This window comes from Alternaria novae-zelandiae (assembly GCF_023758075.1).
Source record: "Alternaria novae-zelandiae strain BMP 2774 chromosome Unknown scaffold_7, whole genome shotgun sequence".
Lineage (NCBI taxonomy): Eukaryota > Fungi > Ascomycota > Dothideomycetes > Pleosporales > Pleosporaceae > Alternaria > Alternaria novae-zelandiae.
Window position 1 is genome coordinate 486705 of NW_026056967.1, and position 20731 is coordinate 507435.

Below are 20731 nucleotides of genomic sequence, written 5' to 3' on the forward strand. Positions count from 1 at the left end.
GCTGTACGACAGAAAACGCACAGGGTAAGCGACGTGGATGACAAGAGAGAAGGCCCGTCCGTGATGTCAAAAGTTTGATGCCATAGTTGTGGGTAGGCAAAAAGAAGGAGGGATGCACGTATGTGGAAAAGCAAGTTGACGTCGATGGCCATGTCAAATATGAGCCTGAAGGGGCAATCTCCATGTCCCGTAAGCCAGGGAAGAATTGAAGCAGGGCGTGTAAATGGTTCGAATCGGACAGAGTAGAAAAGTAGAACAAGAACAAAGATGGGCGAGGATATCACCTCGTACTCATCAAAGGGTATATTCACATCACCAGCTCTGCAAGCGCTCTTCGTGCTTGCGCAACCTCTGCGCTTACTCCCGGTCCAGAATTCCAGCTCTTGCGCCTGGCCACGCTCTTATATACCGTGGGTTGTCATGGCACATTGCGTCCGCCCACGCGCGTCTTGCCCTCCTCATGTTGCCGCACGAACGGTCGCATCATCACGCGTTATCCTAGCACCTGATGTCCTTCCTTTATCATTTCGCCTTGTTCTTCGCCGCCTCAGCCTCTCTCCTTGTCGCGTCTTCGAGTAGTGCCGTGTCGACAGCGCCGGAAGGAAGGTGTACGTAGCGAACGACAGAACCGCGGATGAACATGTCTTTTGTCGAGCACTATTGTAAAGTTAGCATCTGTTCCTCCCGAAATCTCACATGGCCATCTCTCTGGTACGCTGTCTGGTCCGTACGTAGAAGAGAGTCGCGATGCACGAACTTACCAAATGCGGCCACCTCAGCTCATCCACGGCCTCTGCATTGTCCAGCTTGATGTTCAGGTACTGGTCCACGCTCTTGAGTGTTCCGCGGATCTGGACTTCGTTCTTGAGTTCGACGGTGATTTCGTGCTCGACGAGCGTTTTGAAGAAGCTATTGCGCTGTCAGTTGCTGTTGCGTCATTATCGACGCGGACCGGGGACTAACCTGAAGAAGAGCATTGTGTGTATGTGAGAAAGAAGATTGGGGTAGAGACGTCGGAGATACAGCTAAGCGCAAGTTGAGTCGAGTGTTCGCGACTTGCGGTGCATATGGCACAGTGACGAGGTTATGCGCTGCGCATGGACCGCGTGGGGTTCGCGCCGCTGCGAGCGAGGCTGATCTGCCGCCTCGCCATGTCTCTCACTCCGGCATCACCATCACATTGATAGGCAGACACCCAGATAACCAAATGTGACGACTGTGATAGACACTGTCTTCAATTCATCTACAAAAGAAATTCGCTATTGTGGTATCAACCTAGTCCAGTCCAGTCCAGCCTGTCCAACACCGTCTACCCAAAACCATCGTAACTGTATCACATCATGTTCAATCCCGTTCCCATTACTTCCTCGCCCAGCCGGACAAAGTCCTCCATCCAGCGTGGCCTGTCGCGCCCTCCTCTAGTACGTTGACGACTCCCTCCAATAGCTTCTCCTCGTCCTTGCCCATCTCCATTTGCAACCTGAGCAGCCACCTCTCCCATGCCCAACTTCCGACTACACCTGTCAACATCGCCGCGTCCATGGTGGTACCAAAGACTGGCGCGTCCTCGAGCTCAATCTCGCCGTCTTCTGTGATGCGACGCTCTTGGTGCTTTGGCTCGGCGCCAACCGCAAGTGTGTCCTTCCAGTTCGCTGCCGTCTTTCCCATGGGAAGAAGCATCCACGCCCTTTGAACGTCTTTGAAGCCCGCCTTGGAGACGCGCGGGAGGAATGTCTTGGTAGGCTGCGCATCGTAGCCGCGCGTCTTGAGGTTGAAGCCGAACTCGACACCCATGGCCTGAGCGTTGCGGCCAGCATGGACAACATCGGCATCCATGACGCTGAAGTCAAGAATACCATCGGGCTTGAGGCAGCGGTAGCACTCCTTCAAGCACAGGTCGTACTCGTCTGATGACTTGCCGACAGGCTTGCTTGTCTTGAGGAGCTCGTAAAGTGTGCGTGCCGAAACGACATCAAAGTGACCAGATGGGAAGGGAAGAGTCCACAGGTTGGGAACGGTAAGGTGCTTGTGGTTGTCGGGGCCCTTGACGTTAGATGACATATTGTTACCCGCAGTGTAGACAGTAGTCACTGTAGCGTACGGGTAGTCATAGGCAACGTCCCACGCCCAATCGTTGGTAGCGACACCACCAACGTCGAGGATGCGTGGAGCACTAGCGCGTGTGATGCATCGCGCGGCAGGTTTGCTGAGAAGCTTGCCACCGTTGAGTTGCTTCTGAGCTTGCAAGACCCAGTGAATGGGCAGCATCTGGTCGAGCGCTTGACGCTCCGTCTGTGCGCGCGCAATCCTCTCCTTTAGCACAGTTGGGTCATTGACAAAGAACTCAGAAACAGGTCGCGGTGGCGCTGGGCGCTCTGGCTGGCAAAGCTCGAACTTTCCCAGGAGCTGATCGCGATGTGCGAGAGGATTGCAGCGTCGCTGTACGTGCATAGCCTCAGCGCGAGTCTGACGGTGGATGAACGTATCCTTCTTTTGGCACCGAGAGTGAAGGTACTCAAGGCCTTGGACGTAGGTGGTGATGGGCTCATCCGCCGACTCCTTGACTGGAGACTTGGCCGGCTCATCCGCGAACTTGACCGACTTCTTGACCACAGTCTTCTCGATCGAGTTGCCGCGGCTGTGGGTTCCGTTGGAGAGGCTGGGAGAGGTAATGTCGCTCATGTCACGAAGAGCGGCCTGTAGCTCATCTTGTTCCTCCAACCATCGGCCGGTCATCTCGAGGTTAGCAGTAGACACCTTTTGAAGTCCAGCGTTGTAGTTCTCGTCATACTGAAAGATGGTCTTGCTAGGATTGATCTCCTTGATCTCCACGTTCTCATCGGTTGGGCTGCTAAGGAGGACTGGGCGCGATGTCGCCAGAGGCTCATCGTGTCCATCGAGAGTGGATCCGGCAAGAGTCGAGTTTCGTACAGGGAGAACTGGCACAGCTGGTACAGCTGGAACGGGATGTGGGGAAGTGTTCCTTCGGTTCTCCTTCTGCCATGGAAGGTTGTAAAACCTCTCAGCAGTTGAAGTGTTTGGGATTGACTCATCGCGCTTGGGGATACTCCAGGTGTGACGAGCAGTCGACTGAAGCGACGAGAAGAAACCACCGGGAGAAGGGACAGAGAGAGCGGAAATCGGTGTGCTACCAGAGGAACCGTTTCCGAAGACTGTTGAAGGGATGCTTAAGCCGAGACTTGGTCGGGAGACTTCTTGCATCTCGCCTCTAGCCTCAACCACTTGAAACTCCTGTTGCTCTGGTTCCTCGTACTGCTCAGCAGATGGTGAGTTTCCGAGATGCTGAAGAGTCTCCATAGCTTGTAGGTCCAATTGCACAGGTCCCCACGAGTCAACGCTGGACATGGATCCGCGTCTACGTTGCGAGACTGGGGTGGCAGGGCAACTGAGCTTGTCCATCTCTTCTGATGTGAGGCTGCCGTCCAGGGAAGGGGCTGCTGAGTGCTCAGGCACATGCAGGTTGTGAGAGTCGATCATCTCAAGGAAGCGACGCGATGGGGTCAGTAGCAACGATGGAGTAACGGGCATCGCCGAGTTTGCACTCTTCAACTTCTCAATGGTTGGCCATGCGGAAGGCGAAGGGATGACGATGGATGGGTAGCGTCTCTGTCTAGGCTGGGTCGCAAGCTTCTTGACTGATGCGGATGCATGGAGAGGTACCTCAGCCTCATCGTCGGTGATGTCGTAGAGAGAGTCGAAGTCGCTGTCAGCCCGACTCGCCCGGTTTGCTGGGGGATATGTAGCCGAGTGAACAGGAAAGCGCGGCGATGGCTGCGGGGTCATATCGAATAAGCGTGCCTTGGGGGTAGGGAAGTCGTCGTCAATACTGGCTGGTGACGCGGGACTGGGTAGGTATATCGACGAGGTCGAATATCTTGCGCCGAAGTAGTAGGTGGGAATTGAGGACTCGTCGTCGGTGGCATTAAGTGCCTGTCTCTGATCCAGCGGAGACATGGCTTGATGAGAGTTGGCCATGGGGCCGAAGGTCGCAGGATGGTATACTGCAGGCTCCAGCATCTCAGGCATGTTGTATATTGCGGTGACGTGAGCACCGCCTTGTGCTAATATTACTAAAGATACCTATGAAAATCCGAGTAGGCGGGAGTGCGGCGGGGGTGGTAGGGGTCCAAATACAGAAGTACAGGGGACCAAATAGAGGCGATATTAAGATGAGCTATAGCCCAAAACTGCGCTGGTCAACAGCTTACTGGTAAAAATGGAATTGCTTCGATCAACGAAGACTTGACGGAAGAAGGGGCTCGGAAGAGGACTAGAAGTGAATGGCAAAAGAGAGTCGATGCGGCGCGAGCGCGATGGTCAGAGGATATATCGCGCGTAGACGCCTACTCGTCGAGTGACTGTGGGCTAGTGTTACTGTGGCATTCGTCCGAGCTACACTGCCAGTTGGCCGTCCACTCGCATAGAGGGCCGAGTCTGGGTGGAGAGGCAGTAGCGGCTCAAGGTCGGCCACGACATGGCAAAGAGGGTGAAGACGGCATGATTGGCCAGAGTAAGTTTATGGTGAGCAAGGTCAATACCATGCGCTAGAAACTTTGGGCTAGAGGAGCGTTGCGCTGCACGGCGTGGTTGGGTGTTTGGTTGTAAGCGCCGGGCTGTGCTATTTGCAGCGCTCGCGTTCTGCACGCGTGTCCAATGACGAGACGCAGCGGCGTTGGACAGCATACTCGCCCAATAGTGCCTCGTCGAAATCGATTCTTGCTGCGGGGCTGGATATTGTCTCACGGCCTCGAGTTGGACGCGAGGCGGTGGTTGTGGCTGTCCCCAAGGCTGTCATGTAGTCATCCCGTGCCATGTGAGAGGGAAAGACCAGGTGCCGAGACCCGTCGCAGCCATCTCGGCAGTACAAACACGCGACCAGCCACGCGGTTGCCGATCACCAAGATATAACAATAGAGAAGGTTTCAGTCGATTTAGAGCATTGACGGCCCCGTTCAGCAAACATAGTTGATTCGAAACGTGAGGTGGTGAGCTGCGCGGTCTGCATGGTCTGCATGAACAAGAACAGAGGTGAGGCGTGCCAAGGCCTGCAGCGGGGCATGGATGGAGGGGCAGGCGTGACGCTGATGCCGTCAACACCAAAAAGCTATCGTGAGCTCCGTCACACTAGCAATTTCCACAATCTCCCCATATCTCCCATTGGCGCTTTCTCAAATCACCTATACACACCGAAACTGCACTAGAACCGCCCGTCATGTCACCGCCTGCCATCATCGCGCCGTCGATTCTGTCGGCAGACTTCGGAGCGCTGGGCAAGGCCTGTTCAGACACAATCTCCCAGGGTGCCGACTGGCTCCATGTACGCGATGCTGAGTTTCGGGCTGGAGGGCACGCGACTGACACGTGCAGGTCGACATCATGGACGGCCACTTCGTGCCCAACATGACCTTTGGCGCGCCCGTTGTCACCAAGATCCGCTCACACGTCGACCGACCGACCACCGCACACGGCAAGGGAACATTCGACTGTCACATGATGATCGCCGAGCCCAAGCGATGGGTGCGCGACTTCAAGAAGGCTGGCTGCGACCTGTACTGCTTCCACTACGAAGCCGCCGTCTCGTCAACCGCGGCAGACTCACCCAGTGGGAAGTCGGACCAGAAGACATCTCCAAAAGAGCTGGTCAAGTTCATACATGGCGAGGGTATGCAGGCTGGTATCGCAATCAAGCCGAGCACACCAGTCGATGTGCTGTGGGAGATACTGGAGAACCCAAACAAGGACGAGGTTCCGGATGTGAGTTCATCACCCCTGCACTGCCATGCTTTCCATCATCACAATCGATATCACGAAAGGGCCGCACGCGCTATATGGTGGTTAGAGAGGCCTCGGAAGTGGTCGAGCAAAGCGAGGCTGGGTAGGGCTGACCCTGTTGGGGCGTGGGCGGCACGCGCTGGCGCTTAGGCATACCAGCCTGCGTAAGCCCACTGTCAATCAGTCTTGACCTGTGCGTTCTTTCGAGAAGCCTGCCGCATGCTGCCCAACCGACTGTCCATTCATTGGCCACCTGTCAATTCAGTAATCCCCAAAGTTGACATCGGTACCTACCCGCCCACGCCGCTGGCTGCTCCCGCAGGATCAATAACCTCAACTCAAGGCCTGCGTTAGGCCACGTCACGTTCGGTAGAGATCTCATGCTAACATCCACAGATGATATTGATCATGACTGTAGAGCCCGGCTTCGGTGGCCAGTCGTTCATGGCGTCCGAGCTTCCCAAAGTCACCGCGCTTCGACAAAAGTACCCAGAGCTACAGATCGAGGTCGACGGAGGTCTGAGCGAGAAGACCATTGACCAAGCTGCTGATGCTGGCGCTAATGTCATCGTTGCTGGCAGTGCTGTTTTCGGCGCTTCGGACCCTGGAGACGTTATCAAGAAGCTCAGGGAAGCGGTCGATAGCAGGAGAGGAAAACTATAGGAAGGATAACGATACCGACCGACGAATTATGACAATGAATGTAGATGAGCGTATGTACAAATAGAAATGCGAGGAAGCTTACCATGTAGATGCTGACATGCGTCGATGCAATGTTACACAACCTGCCGGCTAAATTCTAAGCCCATGGCTACCTGTTGGCCTTCATAGCCGCAAAGATAGCAGATCCGGCAGATGTTATCGACAGGGCTGGTATTCTTTCCGCATGCTATCACAAAGAGGGCCGTGGAGGCTACATCACTTTCGGAACCCAGCTTATCACTTGCAATGGGAGATTGTGGGGACTACGTTTCTCTTGGAACCTAGCAAATGCATCGCAAAAGGTTATCTTGGCTACTACATATCTTCTGGCCCAAGTCGAGTGTCATACAAAACCGTACCTTGGTATCTACATCGACGCCAAATTACTCCTCACATTCATCGGCTGGGTCGTTGTCCTCCTCTGGCTCGTACTCAGATCCGGACCAGTCTGCATCCGTTTCTACATCAGATGCTTCAATCTGATTGTAGGTGCGTGTACGTCCGGGTAGCTTCGGGACGGTTGCCCTGCCCCCATCCCGCCCCCGCCCAGCATGCACTCTGAACTCCCGCTGGCGATTGAGGCGCTCCCTCCTTGTCGTGGCGATGGTCTCAGCGTGAAGTGCACTGGGTGCTAGGCCATATGTCTCTTCCCCTGAGTCCGTAAGCATCTCCAGATCTGAGGAGGCGAAGTGTGCCATACCTGGCTCACTGTCATGAAGAAGGCCAGCAAGGGTCTCCTGATATCTCTCTTCATCGAATTCCCATTCGTCCTCCTCGTTTTCGTCATCGGCATCGTCAAACTCCGACTCGTCGCTGACGTATACATGTGTATCTTCCTGGTGGAAAAGCTCTTGGCGGCATAGTGGACATCGATTGTTGTTGGGCATTTCAGCCTCGACTTGCTTGACGATGCAGTGGTCTCCGAAGATGTGGCCACACGGAAGTTGCACAGGGACGTGCCTAATAGAGAGCATCTAAGTTAGTGTGCCGTTATAGTAGGGACCATCAAGTACTACTTACTCGGTACTGTAGTCGTCCAGACAGATACCACATCTGAGTGGCTCTAGCCCCTGAACAAACTGGTCTTTGGTCAGCATTCTTGCTGTAGTATCGCGCTGAAATGGATGCAGATGTAGACAGAGGTTCGACGGTGAGGTAGAGTCTAAGGAAAAGGTCTTGTGCAGTTGAAAGAAGGAGTATCATAGTATACGCGGAGCCGGCATGAGATCGCATCACTTTCATCACTCGAATATCCAATCTTGAATTCACTTCACCGTTCACCCTCTCCGCGATTCGAATATTGCTGGAGAAATTCGACATATACTCCACTGCTGAGTTTCCGGTTTCAATCCAGCTGTATTTCCGGGATCGATCATCTCTTACTGCTTGCGATGTCTCCTCGATGATAGACTCTTAAGCAGGCCCAAATTGTAGAATAGGGTTGAATGCATATCCTCATGATGTTTTCACTTGGTTCATGTATGAGCGCAGCTGTGACGATGTGACGTCGGCGGGTATGTACATAGTGGCCTATGCAGCGAAGACCACAAAGATGACGAAGACCATGAAGGCTGGGCTCTTCGAGGTGGCAACGTGATCTTCATTGCAGAATAAAGAATTTAATGCGTGTTGCGAAGTGAAATAAAAACAGACATATGACAAGAGTAGTGGATTCCTGTGGGCCATGGCTAGCGCGTACCCATGCGCCGGAACCCCGAACATTTTCTTGAGCTTCTCCACAACAACACCACGCGCCCACCAAATCGACTCACGCGGGTCGCATGAGCTCTGATATGGCGAAACGAAAGCGCGGCGCTCGCGACGAGCCACCTCCTGCCGATATGGGACTCGGTGCGACACTGGCGCACATGCGCGGCGAAGCGCAATCCGACAATGCGGCAACCACCACGGCTAACGGAGACGAAGAGGGCTGGACAGTAGTCAGCGGCTCGAAAAGGAGACGGAAGGAACGCGGATCGCACTCTGAGCACAACGGGCGCCGCGCCTCAAACTCGCCTTCGCCAGCTCGCAGTCCTGGCCAAATGCGCGACACAGATGGGCAGGGCAAGCGCAAGGCACGATCGCCACCGCCGCAGCAAGATGCAACTCCCGACAACCCATTCGCGGGAAAAGACGCCCAACTAGGAAACCGCCTTTCCTCCACCGACAACCCATTCGTCACATACAAAGCTGGCTCTGAGCAGTCAAGCGAGAACATGACCAGAGAGGAGCGCAGGAAAGAGCGCAAGCTGCAGAGGAGCTACCCAGCCATTGAGCATTCACATCATGCCCGCCTGAACTCGCACGTGAAGATCACAGACCTCCAGTCACTGGTGCTGTACTTGCTTGCTGACGGTAATGCGCCGCAGTGGGTTTCTGTACGCAGTCGTGCCAATATTCAACAGGTCGTCATGGTTATGGTTCCGGGATTGGACCTGGGTATGTTCAACGGCGATGTTGCTTTAGACGCCCCGTCTCAGTCCGAGCCTTCTGTTGGAGCAGAGACAACGGAAGCGCAGACTGATGCTGCCATGACAGCTGCAAAGGCTGTAAAGGATGCAAGGGATGCAAAGCCCAAGCGGCTCAACATTTCGCGTGATGACTTCTATCCGGCTAGTCTCAAGGCCGAAAAACTACCTGCATCGCTGAAACCTCTTGCTGATATCTTTGAGCATGTCTGGCCCATCAAGGCTATAGGCGAACATCGCAACAACCAATACATGAGAGTGCATTCGCCCATACATACGATGCTAACCTCACAAATACCCAAGACGCAAGAAGAGAAGCAGATGAAGAAGACGGGGAACCACAAAGGCCCCTTGCCGCAGAACTCGAAGAACTGGGAAAACAAGCGCACGCGCATTACCGAATACATCGCCAGTCTAATGGAACAGCAAGAGAACGAATACGTGCTACATCCAGCAATGTTCACCACTTCGGAATCCAAGGAGGCCAATAACGAGAGAAGGAAGCTTGCTCATCAGAGTGCTGATGACGGTTGGGTCGACACCAATGTCGCTACCTTGGAAGATGCAGAAGTACCCGAGATGGAGATTGAACAAGGTAGTCTGACTGCTGGAAGACACATTATATCCGTCGACTGTGAGATGTGCAAAGCTGAGAATGACCAGCTTGTACTCACTCGCATCAGTCTATTGAACTGGGACGGCACTACGGCCCTCGACAAGCTTGTCAAGCCGGATGTCGCCATCAAGGACTACCTGACCCAATGGTCCGGTATTACAGCGGCCATGCTCCAAGACGTCACAACTAGTCTAGCGGACATACAGAAGGAGCTATTGGAACTCATCACACCGCGTACAATCCTTGTGGGACACTCGCTAAACTCTGATCTCAACGCACTCAAGTTGACCCACCCCTTCATCATCGACACGGGTATCCTCTACCCACACCCCCGTGGGCCACCATACAAGCAGTCGCTGAAGTGGCTTGCGCAGAAATATCTCAAGCGCGAAGTGCAAAAGGGCTCAGCAGGTCACGACAGTGTGGAAGATGCTCGGACATGTCTCGATCTGGTCAAACAAAAGTGTGAAAAGGGCCCGCGCTGGGGATCGGGCGACACCAACGCGGAGTCTATTTTCAAGAGAATGGATCGTTCTGTACGACCAAAATCAAACGACGTGCATCGTGCCGGAGCTGTCATCGACTGGGGCGACCCGAACAGAGGTCATGGTGGCCAAGCCCGAGTTTCCATAGGCTGCAAGACCGATGAGGAAGTAGTGGAAGCTATTGAGCGTACAGTAAAGGGTCAAGCCGAAGGCAAGGATGGCACTACTGACAAGATCGACTTTGTCTGGGGACGTTTGCGCGAGTTGGAGCTTGCAAGAGGCTGGTGGGACGACGCCAAGACGGCCGACGTCGAGCTCATTCGACAGAATGCCCTGCAACGACTGGGCCTTCTGAAGGATGGCGAGGATACAGATGTTGAGGTTCACGGACCTGAGCTCGGCGATGCCGTCTCCAAGACCATTGAACGTATCGGGCAGATATACGACGCTTTGCCACGCTGCACGGCCTTTATTGTGTACAGTGGGACAGGCGACCCTCGAGAAATACGTCGCTTGCAAGCAATGCAACAGCAGTATCGCCGTGAATACGCTACCAAGAATTGGGACAACCTCAGCGTCAAATGGACGGATACGGAAGTGCAGGCTCTTTCGAAAGCCTGTCAAGAAGCTCGCAACGGCGTTGGCTTTATTGTTGTCAAGTAAAGTACGAGTATTCGTACCTCGCGCGTGCTACGTGCAACGCAACGTGTCGTAGTACATGGTGTCCGAGCGCATATCGCTTGACTGGCACTCTCGGTCGTGGCGTATGAACGGATAATCGGGATGCATAGGCTGAGAGGCTGAATGCTTTCTAGAACATGCGTTGTGTTTTGCAATTATCGGTAGAAGGGATTAAACGCGAATAACTATCGTGCCAAGGGCACAAGTACTGCATGACATCAATCAACATCCCTGTCCACTTTCCCCTTACTTGGAGTTAAATTAGCGCAAAGCTTTTCGCCGCCTCACAGTGGGCGAAGATTGCGCAAATTCAACTCTGTAAAACCATAATCCCATCTTTGCCTGTGTGAGATCGCTGCCACGGTACAGCAGTGCCCTCAGCGGCGATCATTTCGTCATGATGGGAGGCGGGTACCAGTTGGGACAATGCTGCTGACGACGACATGGAAAATGGCATGGATAAAAGCCAGAAACGAGTAGTCTGGCCCAGATATAGCTGCAAATGTAAATTCGGACATATAGCTATCATCCTGCATCGACATGTTATGCTAATTGGCCCATGTCGCGGATCAAACTTGGCAACCTGTAATCGTCGCAATTTGATGGTAATAAAGATAGCCGGCGCTTGGTCCCGGGATGAGTAAACTGCCCCATAACGATAGTGACTACCGATCAGGTGTTGGGATGCTGTGACACGAGTTCCTACCTGTGCACGTCGACACATGCGTACCTCGGACGGTAGGGAACTGCGCGCATTCGATAGACGGACGAAATTGCAGCTGAAGAGATCTGGCTGTTGCGCGAGATGGAACAGCTAGCGTGTTGCGCTTGCGACACGAGACGGCTTCAGGGCTTTTTCGCAATAGAGCGCATCTAAATTGATAGCGAGGCGCGCTAACCCCACTCGGACTCATGCATGGCTAATCATGGAATAACTCCTGCTAATTATTTCACTTGCCCTTTCCCTCCTCTGAATTAGCTCTCGTCTTTCAGGGTTCCTTCCAGTCTCCGCCGCAACCGCCTATTCTTGTTGGGGCCTACCATTTTTTCCTCTTCGCTTCCAATCTCACTGCGCTTGCTGAAACGCTATCCTGGACTGAGACGCGTCGTCGCGTACCCGAGACCGGTAGTTCAGCTTGCTTAGGCCCACCCTCTTTCATCCAACTTTTATTTGTTGCTATCTAGCACTTTTCGTGCAGCCTCTCCGCTCACTTGCAGCTATCGCCTAGGCACTATTGTGTCAATGGGCTGCATCAATGGCGGGCTCCAGGCGATCCGGAATTGGCGAGGTGGAGTCAGACATGAATACACATGAACTTCAGCCATCACCACCAGAGGTTGTGGAGAGTGCTGATGAGGCCTCTCCACCTTCCCCGCCCACCAACCGTGCAACTAAAGCATACTGCAAGAATTGTCAGAAGTGCATTGGAGATTTCTACAACTCCTGGTACAAGGTCACCGGCAGCTACTTCGTTCCCGCCATGCTCGGCTCTTACAGTTCTACCTTACAGCCCATGGGCAAACTAAAAGCGGCGTCAAAAGGCACCGAATTAGCAGGATGGTAAGCTGAACCCAGACATGACATTGGTCCCTTCTCCCTTTGCAATTGTTTGTCGCACCTTTCCCTCTTATAGCCTTGGCTGGCTATCAACAAACCCCAACACACGAGTTGGCGTATCCCGGCTGCCGATGGTTACATGGTATTTTAAGTTTCTTCCTCTAGACGCACCGACGCTAGCCTGCACCAAATCTTTCCACACTATAGATTAACATCTATTAGACGTGTACGCCCGCATTTTACGTCCCGCATTCCTTATTGCTATCCTTTCGTTCGCACAGTCATCTTGGGACTAACTCAACACCAGTACCATTCAGCCTTTATCGTGCCCCGATCCGGCTTGCGTAAAGACAGCTATCGGATTTACTGTTGTCACCGCACCTGCAGGAAAGGGATCCTTTCGGTAAGTAACTTCTCTAATGCCCTTTCAAGTCCTTGCACGATGGCTGACCTGTGACAGTGGTCGAGATTTCTTCAAGCTGGGTCGCATAGAACTGCAATGCGAGACAGCACCAAATCATACCGTTGTAGTCGAGCCTGAAGTGGATGCCTCACAAGACCTACTAGCGAACGAAGACACCCCAAGTCCTCCCTCGTCGAGAGCAACACCAAAAGCGTCCTCGGCTGAAGCTATGGAGATTGACTCACGTGCGCCATCTGTAGATCACCCAGATCACACTCGCGGGCGGTACGAGCCATCCCAAGACCGTAATTTACAACCGCAGCAGCAGTCGTTGCATCCTGTCGGAGACAACATACCGTCGTTACCAGCACCGTCATCGAAGCAGTCTTCGATACGGAACTCCCCACACGCTTTTGCTCAAGACGCGCTGAGCACTGCACCGCAGTCAAATTCTCCATATCGTCAAGAACCTCCTCAGTCTCACCAAGGGCCTGGCATTGAGTCAATGAGCGGTCCACCTGAAGTGCCAACAATGGTCCCTCAGACCAATGGCCATCACTATCCTCGTTCGCCAGAAGACGTTAGCATAGACGCTATGGCGCGTATACAGACGCAAATGTCCCACAACAGTGGCGCCTTAGCTGCGCATACCCGCGACATTAGACTCCACCAGGAGAAGATGGACCGAACAGAAGAGGCACTGCGTCAAGAATACCAGTTCAAGTTTCTTCAGCAAAATGAGCATATCAAAAAGGTGGAGGCGCTGGCCGAAAGATTACAAAATGATATGCATGGCATGCGCCAAGCCATGGAGAACATGAATCGTGAGTTATATGCGATTAGGATGGAGAGGCAATCAGGAGCTTCGGCTACGCCCCATGCCGCTCCATCTTTCGCGGCGCAGAATGCAGCATTAGAGCAAATGGCGCAGCAGATGAACGTTTTGTCGCATAAGGCGAGTGATGTAGATCTTCTCAGTACTACTATTGAGATCATGAAGGGCAAAATCTATCGACTCGAAGAGCGCGCCGGACCTGAGCCCTCACAAGCACCGCCATATACGTATCAGGCACCGCAAGCATCAATGACACACCCACCTCACTCGCATCAGAGTACACCAACGATGACGCCGAGCAACAGAGCACCCCAACCAGTAACCAATGGCCAGCCACAGCAATCGTCGTTCGCCGCTCCTTCCACCACGGCGACACCTATGAGCGCGCCGAATCCCACGAGCGTCGGTCCCACTGGAAGTCAGGCTGGCGGATGGGCTACCATCAACGCGGGAGTGAAACGAACACATCAGAACGGCGTTGAGAATCCACAGGAGGCCAACACTCAAGCACCCGGTTCGCCCAAGAGGCAGAGGCTTGTTGATGGTGGTCCTTCAGGTTACACGGCTTCGCAACAAACTCCCATGACAGACCATCGCTTTCAAACGCCTACGATACCGTCCCAACAAACTGTACCTGAATCTGTTCTTGGATCGCAATCGCAACAGCCTTCCTACGTCCCTTACGCCACACAGGATGGCCCTTCGGACGCCAGCTGGCAACCCGAATCCCAGCGTATGATTGAACATCGACCGCGTGGGCGACGTGGCGGGGGTCCTGGAAGTCGGGGTGGCAGAGTTAGGAAGAGCATGCCAGCCCACGGTACACTCGGAACTCCTGATTGGGAAAGGCCTGATTGGCAAGGTGTTCCCGATTCTCAGATCAGTCCGTCCGGATACTACCAACACGTTCCGCAGCCAGGACGAGGGGGTATTGCGCGGCGAGGCAGTGGCGGTGGGGGTGGTCGTGGCGGTTACCCAACCAGCGACCGTGCTAGCAGTCTAGGTCTACAAGGTGTGACAGCTGCCATGAGCTTCGGATCGCCTGGTGACATGTTTGGGTCGGCAAAAAAGACGCGCACCAAACCTATTAGGAATGCAGATGGAGTCTTGATTCGCAAAGACGGGCGTCCCGACATGCGCTCACAATCCTCAGCGGCTAACCTCCGCAAGGTGCATTCGCGCAACGAAGGCGAAGCAAGTCACTCACCCACGGGCTTCACACCCACCAACCATCAATATGCGGCCTCAGCCAATGCACCGGACACGCCGAGTCCAAGCGGCTACGCAGCGGACCCAAGCGCCAGCGATAAGCACAATGCAATAATGGGCAAGATGTTTCCCGCTGGTGTCGACGCAGCACGGAAACAACAAGACTACACTCGTCAAGTCTTTGAGGAGAACACCGATCATACCGTCCACCCACGGTCGCAGAACCACGCCCCCGCAACAAAGGCGGCAGTCCAGATTAAGAGGGAGCAGGTTGAGCGGAACCGAATCTCCGAGACACAGAGTCCACGGGTCCAGGAAACAGATGTGGATATGGACACAGGGGAAGATCACGCCGACGACGAGCGTCAGACGCCTGAGGAAGGTGGTGTAGATCCCGAAGACCAGACTCAGGATACGAATATGCAGGAAGAGCGCGGCACAAGAGCTGCCTCACAGACTAGTCCGGAAGATGAGGCAGCTGAAAAGCCGCGTAAATTTAACTAGGAGAGCAGATTCGATCCGAAGACAGGGATGCAAAAATTTGTGAGGGTAAAGAACAAGTAGACCCTTTTGTTTTGTATTAGTACTTGATAGACTATCAATAGTGTCAGTTGATACGAAGGAATTTCATATTTCTGTGTTAATTCACTTGAATGCCAGTGACCCCCAGAGCCTACGTTGGAGTTAGGTTACACACTTTGCATCTTTCTATGTTAATGTAGGCCCTACGTTAACGTTAAGTTACATACTTTACATCTTGCTATGTTAATGTAGGCTCTACGTTAACGTTAGGTTATATACTTTGCATCTTTCTATGTTGATGTAGGCTTTAAGGTATTTAATTTTTTCCTTGAATAAGGTGGATGTGAAGAGTAACTTCGTCTGCGTTCACGAAGTGATTGATATTGATCATTACACTACATTCGAAACGCGACTATGTCTTTCTAGAACGGGACAGTTGGGGCCTTTTCCGACCCATTGGTCCTTTCCGGGTAGTGGATTGCGCCCTCGGAAGTAGCGCAGTTGGTGAGGTACGTAGCCGAAGCATTGACGGGAATGGCATTGCCTTCCTGAGGGCGACCGTAGACCTTGTGACATGTTAGCATTCATCGAATCATCATATACATGCTCAATGTATACTTACGTGCTCGTAGTACCAAACCTCGCTCAAGATAGTGTAGCCTCGATCAGTCGTGTTCTTACCAGCATCAGTAGCATTGAACCTGGGTCCCGAGCAACCCAAGAAAGGAATACCGCCGTGCTGCTCGTACAGAACATCTACAAGATCGGAGTACGAGTACGTGGTTGAGTTGGAAGGCGTGATGCCCTCAGCTGCCAACCAATCGAAAGTGGGGAACCTCTTGTAGTACTTGACAGCCGTCTCGAAGAAGTCGACAACATCTTCGTGCTCGCGGTACTGCGGGCCGTAGCAGGGGACGTTGAAGGTAGAGAAGCAGGTGGCGTGCTTGGAGAACTCGTGGCCCCAGAAACCGGGGTTGTCTTGCTGCCATGCGATCCAGTAGGTGTTCATGTACTCCAAGAGGTCGTAGCGACCGAATGGCTCGAGGAAGGTGCCGATGTTGGATCCGTTGTAGGGTGGGACGAATGTGCCGTTTGGTAGGCCGTTTGTAGTGTTGGGTCCGGGGATAGGATCGTATTGGCGGCTCAGGTCACAGTATTGTGTGTAGCTACCGTTACAGAAATCGGGCCAGAGGCCGTGGAGCGTCCATGTGTCGGTGGGGAGAAGCTGGCCTTCAGACTCGCGGCCGGTGTATGTGTTCCAGAATTGAGTGCTCAGAACAAGTCCACCGAATGTTTCGACGCAGCAGGAGTCGACCTTGGAGGGATCTTGCGATGGGCACGACAGAAGTGGTTCTTGTAGTTGGCAGGTGTGGTTTAATGGGCTCTGATTGGGGTATAGTTGTGCATTTGCCGTTGTGGCCAGTAGAGCCACAGCACCGGCTTTGGAAAAGGTACCCTTCATCTTGTCTTGACTGTAAAGATAAAAGATTGATTGACGCAAAGGTATACTACGAGTTCAACAACGCTGAGGATCCGACATCTATAAAGCTCACGAAATTTTGGCCATGGCGTACCCAGCCCGCTGCAGCCCCAGTCGGTGCTTACCACATATAGAAGGTACATCTTCCAGACTCCTGGTTAGAGCTCCGGCGGCGGCGATGAGCGACAGACGAACAGTACCTGCGGTAAGCTAGACGGGCTCACGTGTCGGTCCTATTGGATGATAAGAGAACAAGGCTACGCAAGCCGCGCCTTGGTGCCTTGTACCCACTTGAGCTGTCTCCGAGGCCATGATGCTAGAGATGCGCCTTGGGATGTGAGATTGGTGGGTAGGGCCAGCCACAATTACGGCTTTTACTCTCTGTGCAAAAATAGTTGGGGATTACGTCTCGAAGGATGGCTGGGGCAGAACGTGGTTGCTCGATAGGTGACAGGGTGCGGCTTGGTCGGACCTGCTCGATGACGCTCCACGACCAGACGCACAAACTCAACAGCTGCGACATTGCTCCCAGGGCAGTGAAGTCATCGATGGACGTCTCGAAGGTTTCCTAGCCCTACGCGACCCTCAAGTCCCAAACGCGCCTCCAACGGTAAACCGGACGAACCTGGCCTCCGATGAGCGTTGCCTATCGCCGCCTCCACATCCGCCATTCGTCGTCATAGTCCCATCTACACGACAACCAGCCATGCGCGCCCACATCAAGCCCTTTGCATCCTCGCGCTGTTTTTTAGGCACTACCAAACATCGAGAATGCCTCCTTCATCCTCCATAACGCCGCTACCCCCGCACAAGCCAGACACATACACGACGGCCCATCACATCGGCAAGCCACCCACAAGCTTCAAGAACCCATGGCCCTCCTATAAGAACGACGGCATAATCGCCGCCTTCCGAACGCGTTTCAGCACACCCAAAAACTTCGTCCCCATACCCGCCGACCGATTAGGCCTGGTCGACGTGCGCAAGCCAGACTTCACCAATACGCAGAACGGGTTAAAGGCGACATGGATAGGGCACGCGAGTTTCCTGATCGAAACAACGGCTTCAGAGGGAAACGAGCGGGGAATGCGCATTCTCCTCGATCCCGTATGGAGTGAGCGCGTGGGACCCTACGGCATGGTCGGTCCTGTGCGCTTCACGCCTCCACCATGCACCATCGACGAGCTCCCTGAAATCGACGCTGTGTGCATCAGCCACGACCACTACGATCACCTCGACTCGGACACGCTGAAGAAGTTGAATGCGAAACAAGGCGGCGACCTGCGCTTCTTCTGCGGATTAGGCGTCAAGTCTGTTCTGACGGGGTTAGGCGCAGGCATCAAGGCTGATCAAGTCGAAGAGATGGACTGGTGGGGTGGCATAACTGTGTTCAAGAAGGGTGCTGGAGGCGTAGAGCTGATATGCACGCCTGCGCAACATCGGTCTGGGCGCACGCCTTGGAACTTCGATGGTACACTGTGGTGTAGTTGGATCGTCAAGGAACCGTCTTCATCTGGCAAGAAACTCTTCTTCGCGGGAGACACAGGGTACTGCCACGTTCTTTCCGACGACCAATTTTCACACCACGACGCGCCACACCCGCCTTGTCCGGCATTCAAAGAAATCGGCGAGCTGTACGGTCCCTTTGATCTGGCACTCGTGCCTGTGGGTTGCTTCAAACCGAGGTCTGTCTTGTCTGGTCAACACTCTAGCCCGGAGGATTCTTTGGCTATACATAGGGATGTGAGGAGTAAGAAGAGTATAGGCATGCACTTTGGCACGTTTCGTGGTGCCTACTCGGCTAGCTATGAACCGGTCACTGAGCCGCCTGAAAGATGGCGCAAGGGTGCGGAGGCAGCTGGGTTGAAGTGGGGTGTTGATGTTGATTTGTGTGATATTGGCGGGACAGTTGTAGTTTAATGGCATACTTATCTCATGCAAGAACAAAACTGAACAGGTCTGCAGACTACATTAAGATGAGAACGTGCAAAGTAGGTGAGCTAACGCTAATGTAGGCTCTAGGGTGTTCAGTCTTTACATAGTCCGACGTGTGTTCATGAAGTCGTTTGACTAACTAGACGAGTAATGTAACATATACCGTTCTTATATCAATCACAAACCATATCGACTGGGTTATGCTTGGTCAAGACTTCACTGTAGAGAACAAAATGATTCGAATAATGCATTATGTCCTATCCATCTAAGTGGAAGAAAAGCACCATCGTTAATACTCATACAAAACCAGTGCTGCCTTCTAATGTAAATACATAAGCTACTTTCGACCCAACGCACGTGGCGCCGTCTAGTTGTACTGCATGTAGGTAGCGGTCGAGTTGAACTTGAGGTTGCCCTTGATGACCTTGTCCACAGCAGCCAGGAAATCCTTCTCGGTGGCAACCTTCCTTCGAGCCCTAGAAGTACAAGTCAGTATATGTCTCACATGCATTTCGGACAGTGGTTACCTGATTGCGAACATGCCCGCTTCTGTAGCCACACTCCTCAGCTCGGCACCTGTGCTGTTGGGGCAAAGACGAGAGATGAGCTCCCAACGGATGTCGCGCTCTACACTCATGCTCTTGGCGTGGATACGGAGAATGTTGGCACGGCCCTCCATGTCTGGTAGCGAGAACTCGATCTTTCGGTCGATACGGCCGGGACGCATGAGGGCTGGGTCGAGAGTCGAAGGCCTGTTGGTCGCGAACATGACCTTAATGTTACCGCGAGCATCGAAACCGTCAAGTTGTGTAATTAGTTCCAACATGGTACGCTGTACTTCGTTGTCGCCTCCAGCACCGTCATCGAAACGAGCACCACCGACAGCATCGATTTCGTCGAAGAAGATAATACACGCCTTCTTTGTTCGTGCCATCTCAAACAGCTCGCGCACCATCCTGGCTCCCTCTCCTACGTATTTCTGGACAAGCTCTGAACCGATCACTCGGATGAAGGTGGCGTCGGTTCGGTTGGCAACAGCTCGGGCGCAAAGGGTCTTTCCAGTTCCTGGAGGGCCGTAGAGAAGAGCACCCTTCGGGGGGTCGATACCCAGGTTGACGAAGCGCTCTGGTGATAGCAGGGGCATCTCGACGACCTCTCGTAGCTTCTCAATCTGCTCTTTGCAACCTCCAACATCTCCGTATGTGACATCGGGCTTGTCCTCAACCGTCATCATAGTGACCGAGGGGTCGATCTTTGGCGGTAGGGGAAGCAGAATCTGGTACTTGTTGCGGTCAACACCCACGCGCATACCCTCCTCGATGTCGGTGGGCGAGACGCGCTCTCCGAGGTTGACGACGAACTTGGCGATTTGCTTGACGTTGATGACATATTTGCTCTTCTCCGAGTCCTTCTCGTCTTGTATTATCTTGGTGCATCGTGCGACCTGGAGGGGCTGCTCTTCTTGCATTCGTTGGCGGTCGGCGGCGATATCCCAGAGATGTGGAGGTGCGAGACCGGTATCTGATTCCTGGAGGCGTTAGTCGAGCATGGAGGAGGGTGAAGGAGTCTGTACTTTGACGCCAATCTTCTCGTTTATCGTCTGCTGCTTGTCCTTGATCTCCTTCTCGAGCTTCTTGAGTTCGGCGCCATAGGGTGCCGCGCCGTATGTCTTTAACACCTGAATGTCCCTGTGATATCATTAGCCCATGTCCGCTCTGATTGTGACGTGCCATCTCTTACTCATCGGTCAGAGGTGTGATCTTCTTCTCCTCGACCTCATCGTCGGCGAAGTTCTTCTGGTACTTCTCCCAGGACTGGCCTGTGGCTGAAGGCATGCTTGCGGAGTGGGCGGCGACTGTCGTGTGGCCGAGATAGGGTTCGGGCGATGCGTGCAGTCGAGTTGTAGATGAGTCTGGGTAGGAGCGACAGTGGGAGCAGATGCGGCGGCGCGGGCGAGGGTATGGGGTTGGTTGTTGTGGACTGGGTGAAGGTGTAGCTGTGATGCGGCAATGGCCCGGCGAGTCGGAGCTTGGGGATTGGCCGT

The 20731-nt window shown here is 53.6% G+C and overlaps 9 protein-coding genes across 9 annotated transcripts; 4 read left to right on the forward strand and 5 right to left on the reverse strand.

The window, feature by feature from the left end:
- Positions 1-522: 522 nt before the first annotated feature.
- LSM2 (U6 snRNA-associated Sm-like protein LSm2) lies at positions 523-1170 on the reverse strand (the record flags this gene model as incomplete). Its single annotated transcript, XM_049397817.1, has 3 exons — positions 523-657; positions 762-909; positions 1163-1170. The coding sequence occupies 3 exons, from the start codon at positions 1168-1170 to the stop codon at positions 523-525; spliced, it is 291 nt and encodes a 96-aa protein (XP_049256262.1).
- Positions 1171-1359: 189 nt separating this feature from the next.
- J4E88_004171 (uncharacterized protein) lies at positions 1360-4047 on the reverse strand (the record flags this gene model as incomplete). The annotated part of the gene is made up of 1 exon (XM_049397818.1): positions 1360-4047. The coding sequence occupies one exon, from the start codon at positions 4045-4047 to the stop codon at positions 1360-1362; it is 2688 nt and encodes an 895-aa protein (XP_049256263.1).
- A 1186-nt stretch (positions 4048-5233) lies between these two features.
- On the forward strand, positions 5234-6456 carry J4E88_004172 (uncharacterized protein; the record flags this gene model as incomplete). Its single annotated transcript, XM_049397819.1, has 3 exons — positions 5234-5338; positions 5389-5775; positions 6190-6456. The coding sequence occupies 3 exons, from the start codon at positions 5234-5236 to the stop codon at positions 6454-6456; spliced, it is 759 nt and encodes a 252-aa protein (XP_049256264.1).
- Positions 6457-6878: 422 nt separating this feature from the next.
- Positions 6879-7592, reverse strand: J4E88_004173 (uncharacterized protein; the record flags this gene model as incomplete). The annotated part of the gene is made up of 2 exons (XM_049397820.1): positions 6879-7455; positions 7516-7592. 2 exons carry the CDS (start codon positions 7590-7592, stop codon positions 6879-6881), a joined length of 654 nt encoding a protein of 217 aa, XP_049256265.1.
- A 696-nt stretch (positions 7593-8288) lies between these two features.
- J4E88_004174 (uncharacterized protein) lies at positions 8289-10727 on the forward strand (the record flags this gene model as incomplete). Its single annotated transcript, XM_049397821.1, has 1 exon — positions 8289-10727. The coding sequence occupies one exon, from the start codon at positions 8289-8291 to the stop codon at positions 10725-10727; it is 2439 nt and encodes an 812-aa protein (XP_049256266.1).
- Positions 10728-12323: 1596 nt separating this feature from the next.
- Positions 12324-15254, forward strand: J4E88_004175 (uncharacterized protein; the record flags this gene model as incomplete). Its single annotated transcript, XM_049397822.1, has 3 exons — positions 12324-12332; positions 12621-12706; positions 12764-15254. 3 exons carry the CDS (start codon positions 12324-12326, stop codon positions 15252-15254), a joined length of 2586 nt encoding a protein of 861 aa, XP_049256267.1.
- A 440-nt stretch (positions 15255-15694) lies between these two features.
- J4E88_004176 (uncharacterized protein) lies at positions 15695-16734 on the reverse strand (the record flags this gene model as incomplete). The annotated part of the gene is made up of 2 exons (XM_049397823.1): positions 15695-15838; positions 15895-16734. 2 exons carry the CDS (start codon positions 16732-16734, stop codon positions 15695-15697), a joined length of 984 nt encoding a protein of 327 aa, XP_049256268.1.
- Positions 16735-17523: 789 nt separating this feature from the next.
- J4E88_004177 (uncharacterized protein) lies at positions 17524-18672 on the forward strand (the record flags this gene model as incomplete). Its single annotated transcript, XM_049397824.1, has 1 exon — positions 17524-18672. One exon carries the CDS (start codon positions 17524-17526, stop codon positions 18670-18672), a length of 1149 nt encoding a protein of 382 aa, XP_049256269.1.
- A 382-nt stretch (positions 18673-19054) lies between these two features.
- RPT1 (26S proteasome regulatory subunit 7) lies at positions 19055-20522 on the reverse strand (the record flags this gene model as incomplete). Its single annotated transcript, XM_049397825.1, has 4 exons — positions 19055-19163; positions 19215-20215; positions 20261-20375; positions 20428-20522. The coding sequence occupies 4 exons, from the start codon at positions 20520-20522 to the stop codon at positions 19055-19057; spliced, it is 1320 nt and encodes a 439-aa protein (XP_049256270.1).
- Positions 20523-20731: the final 209 nt, after the last annotated feature.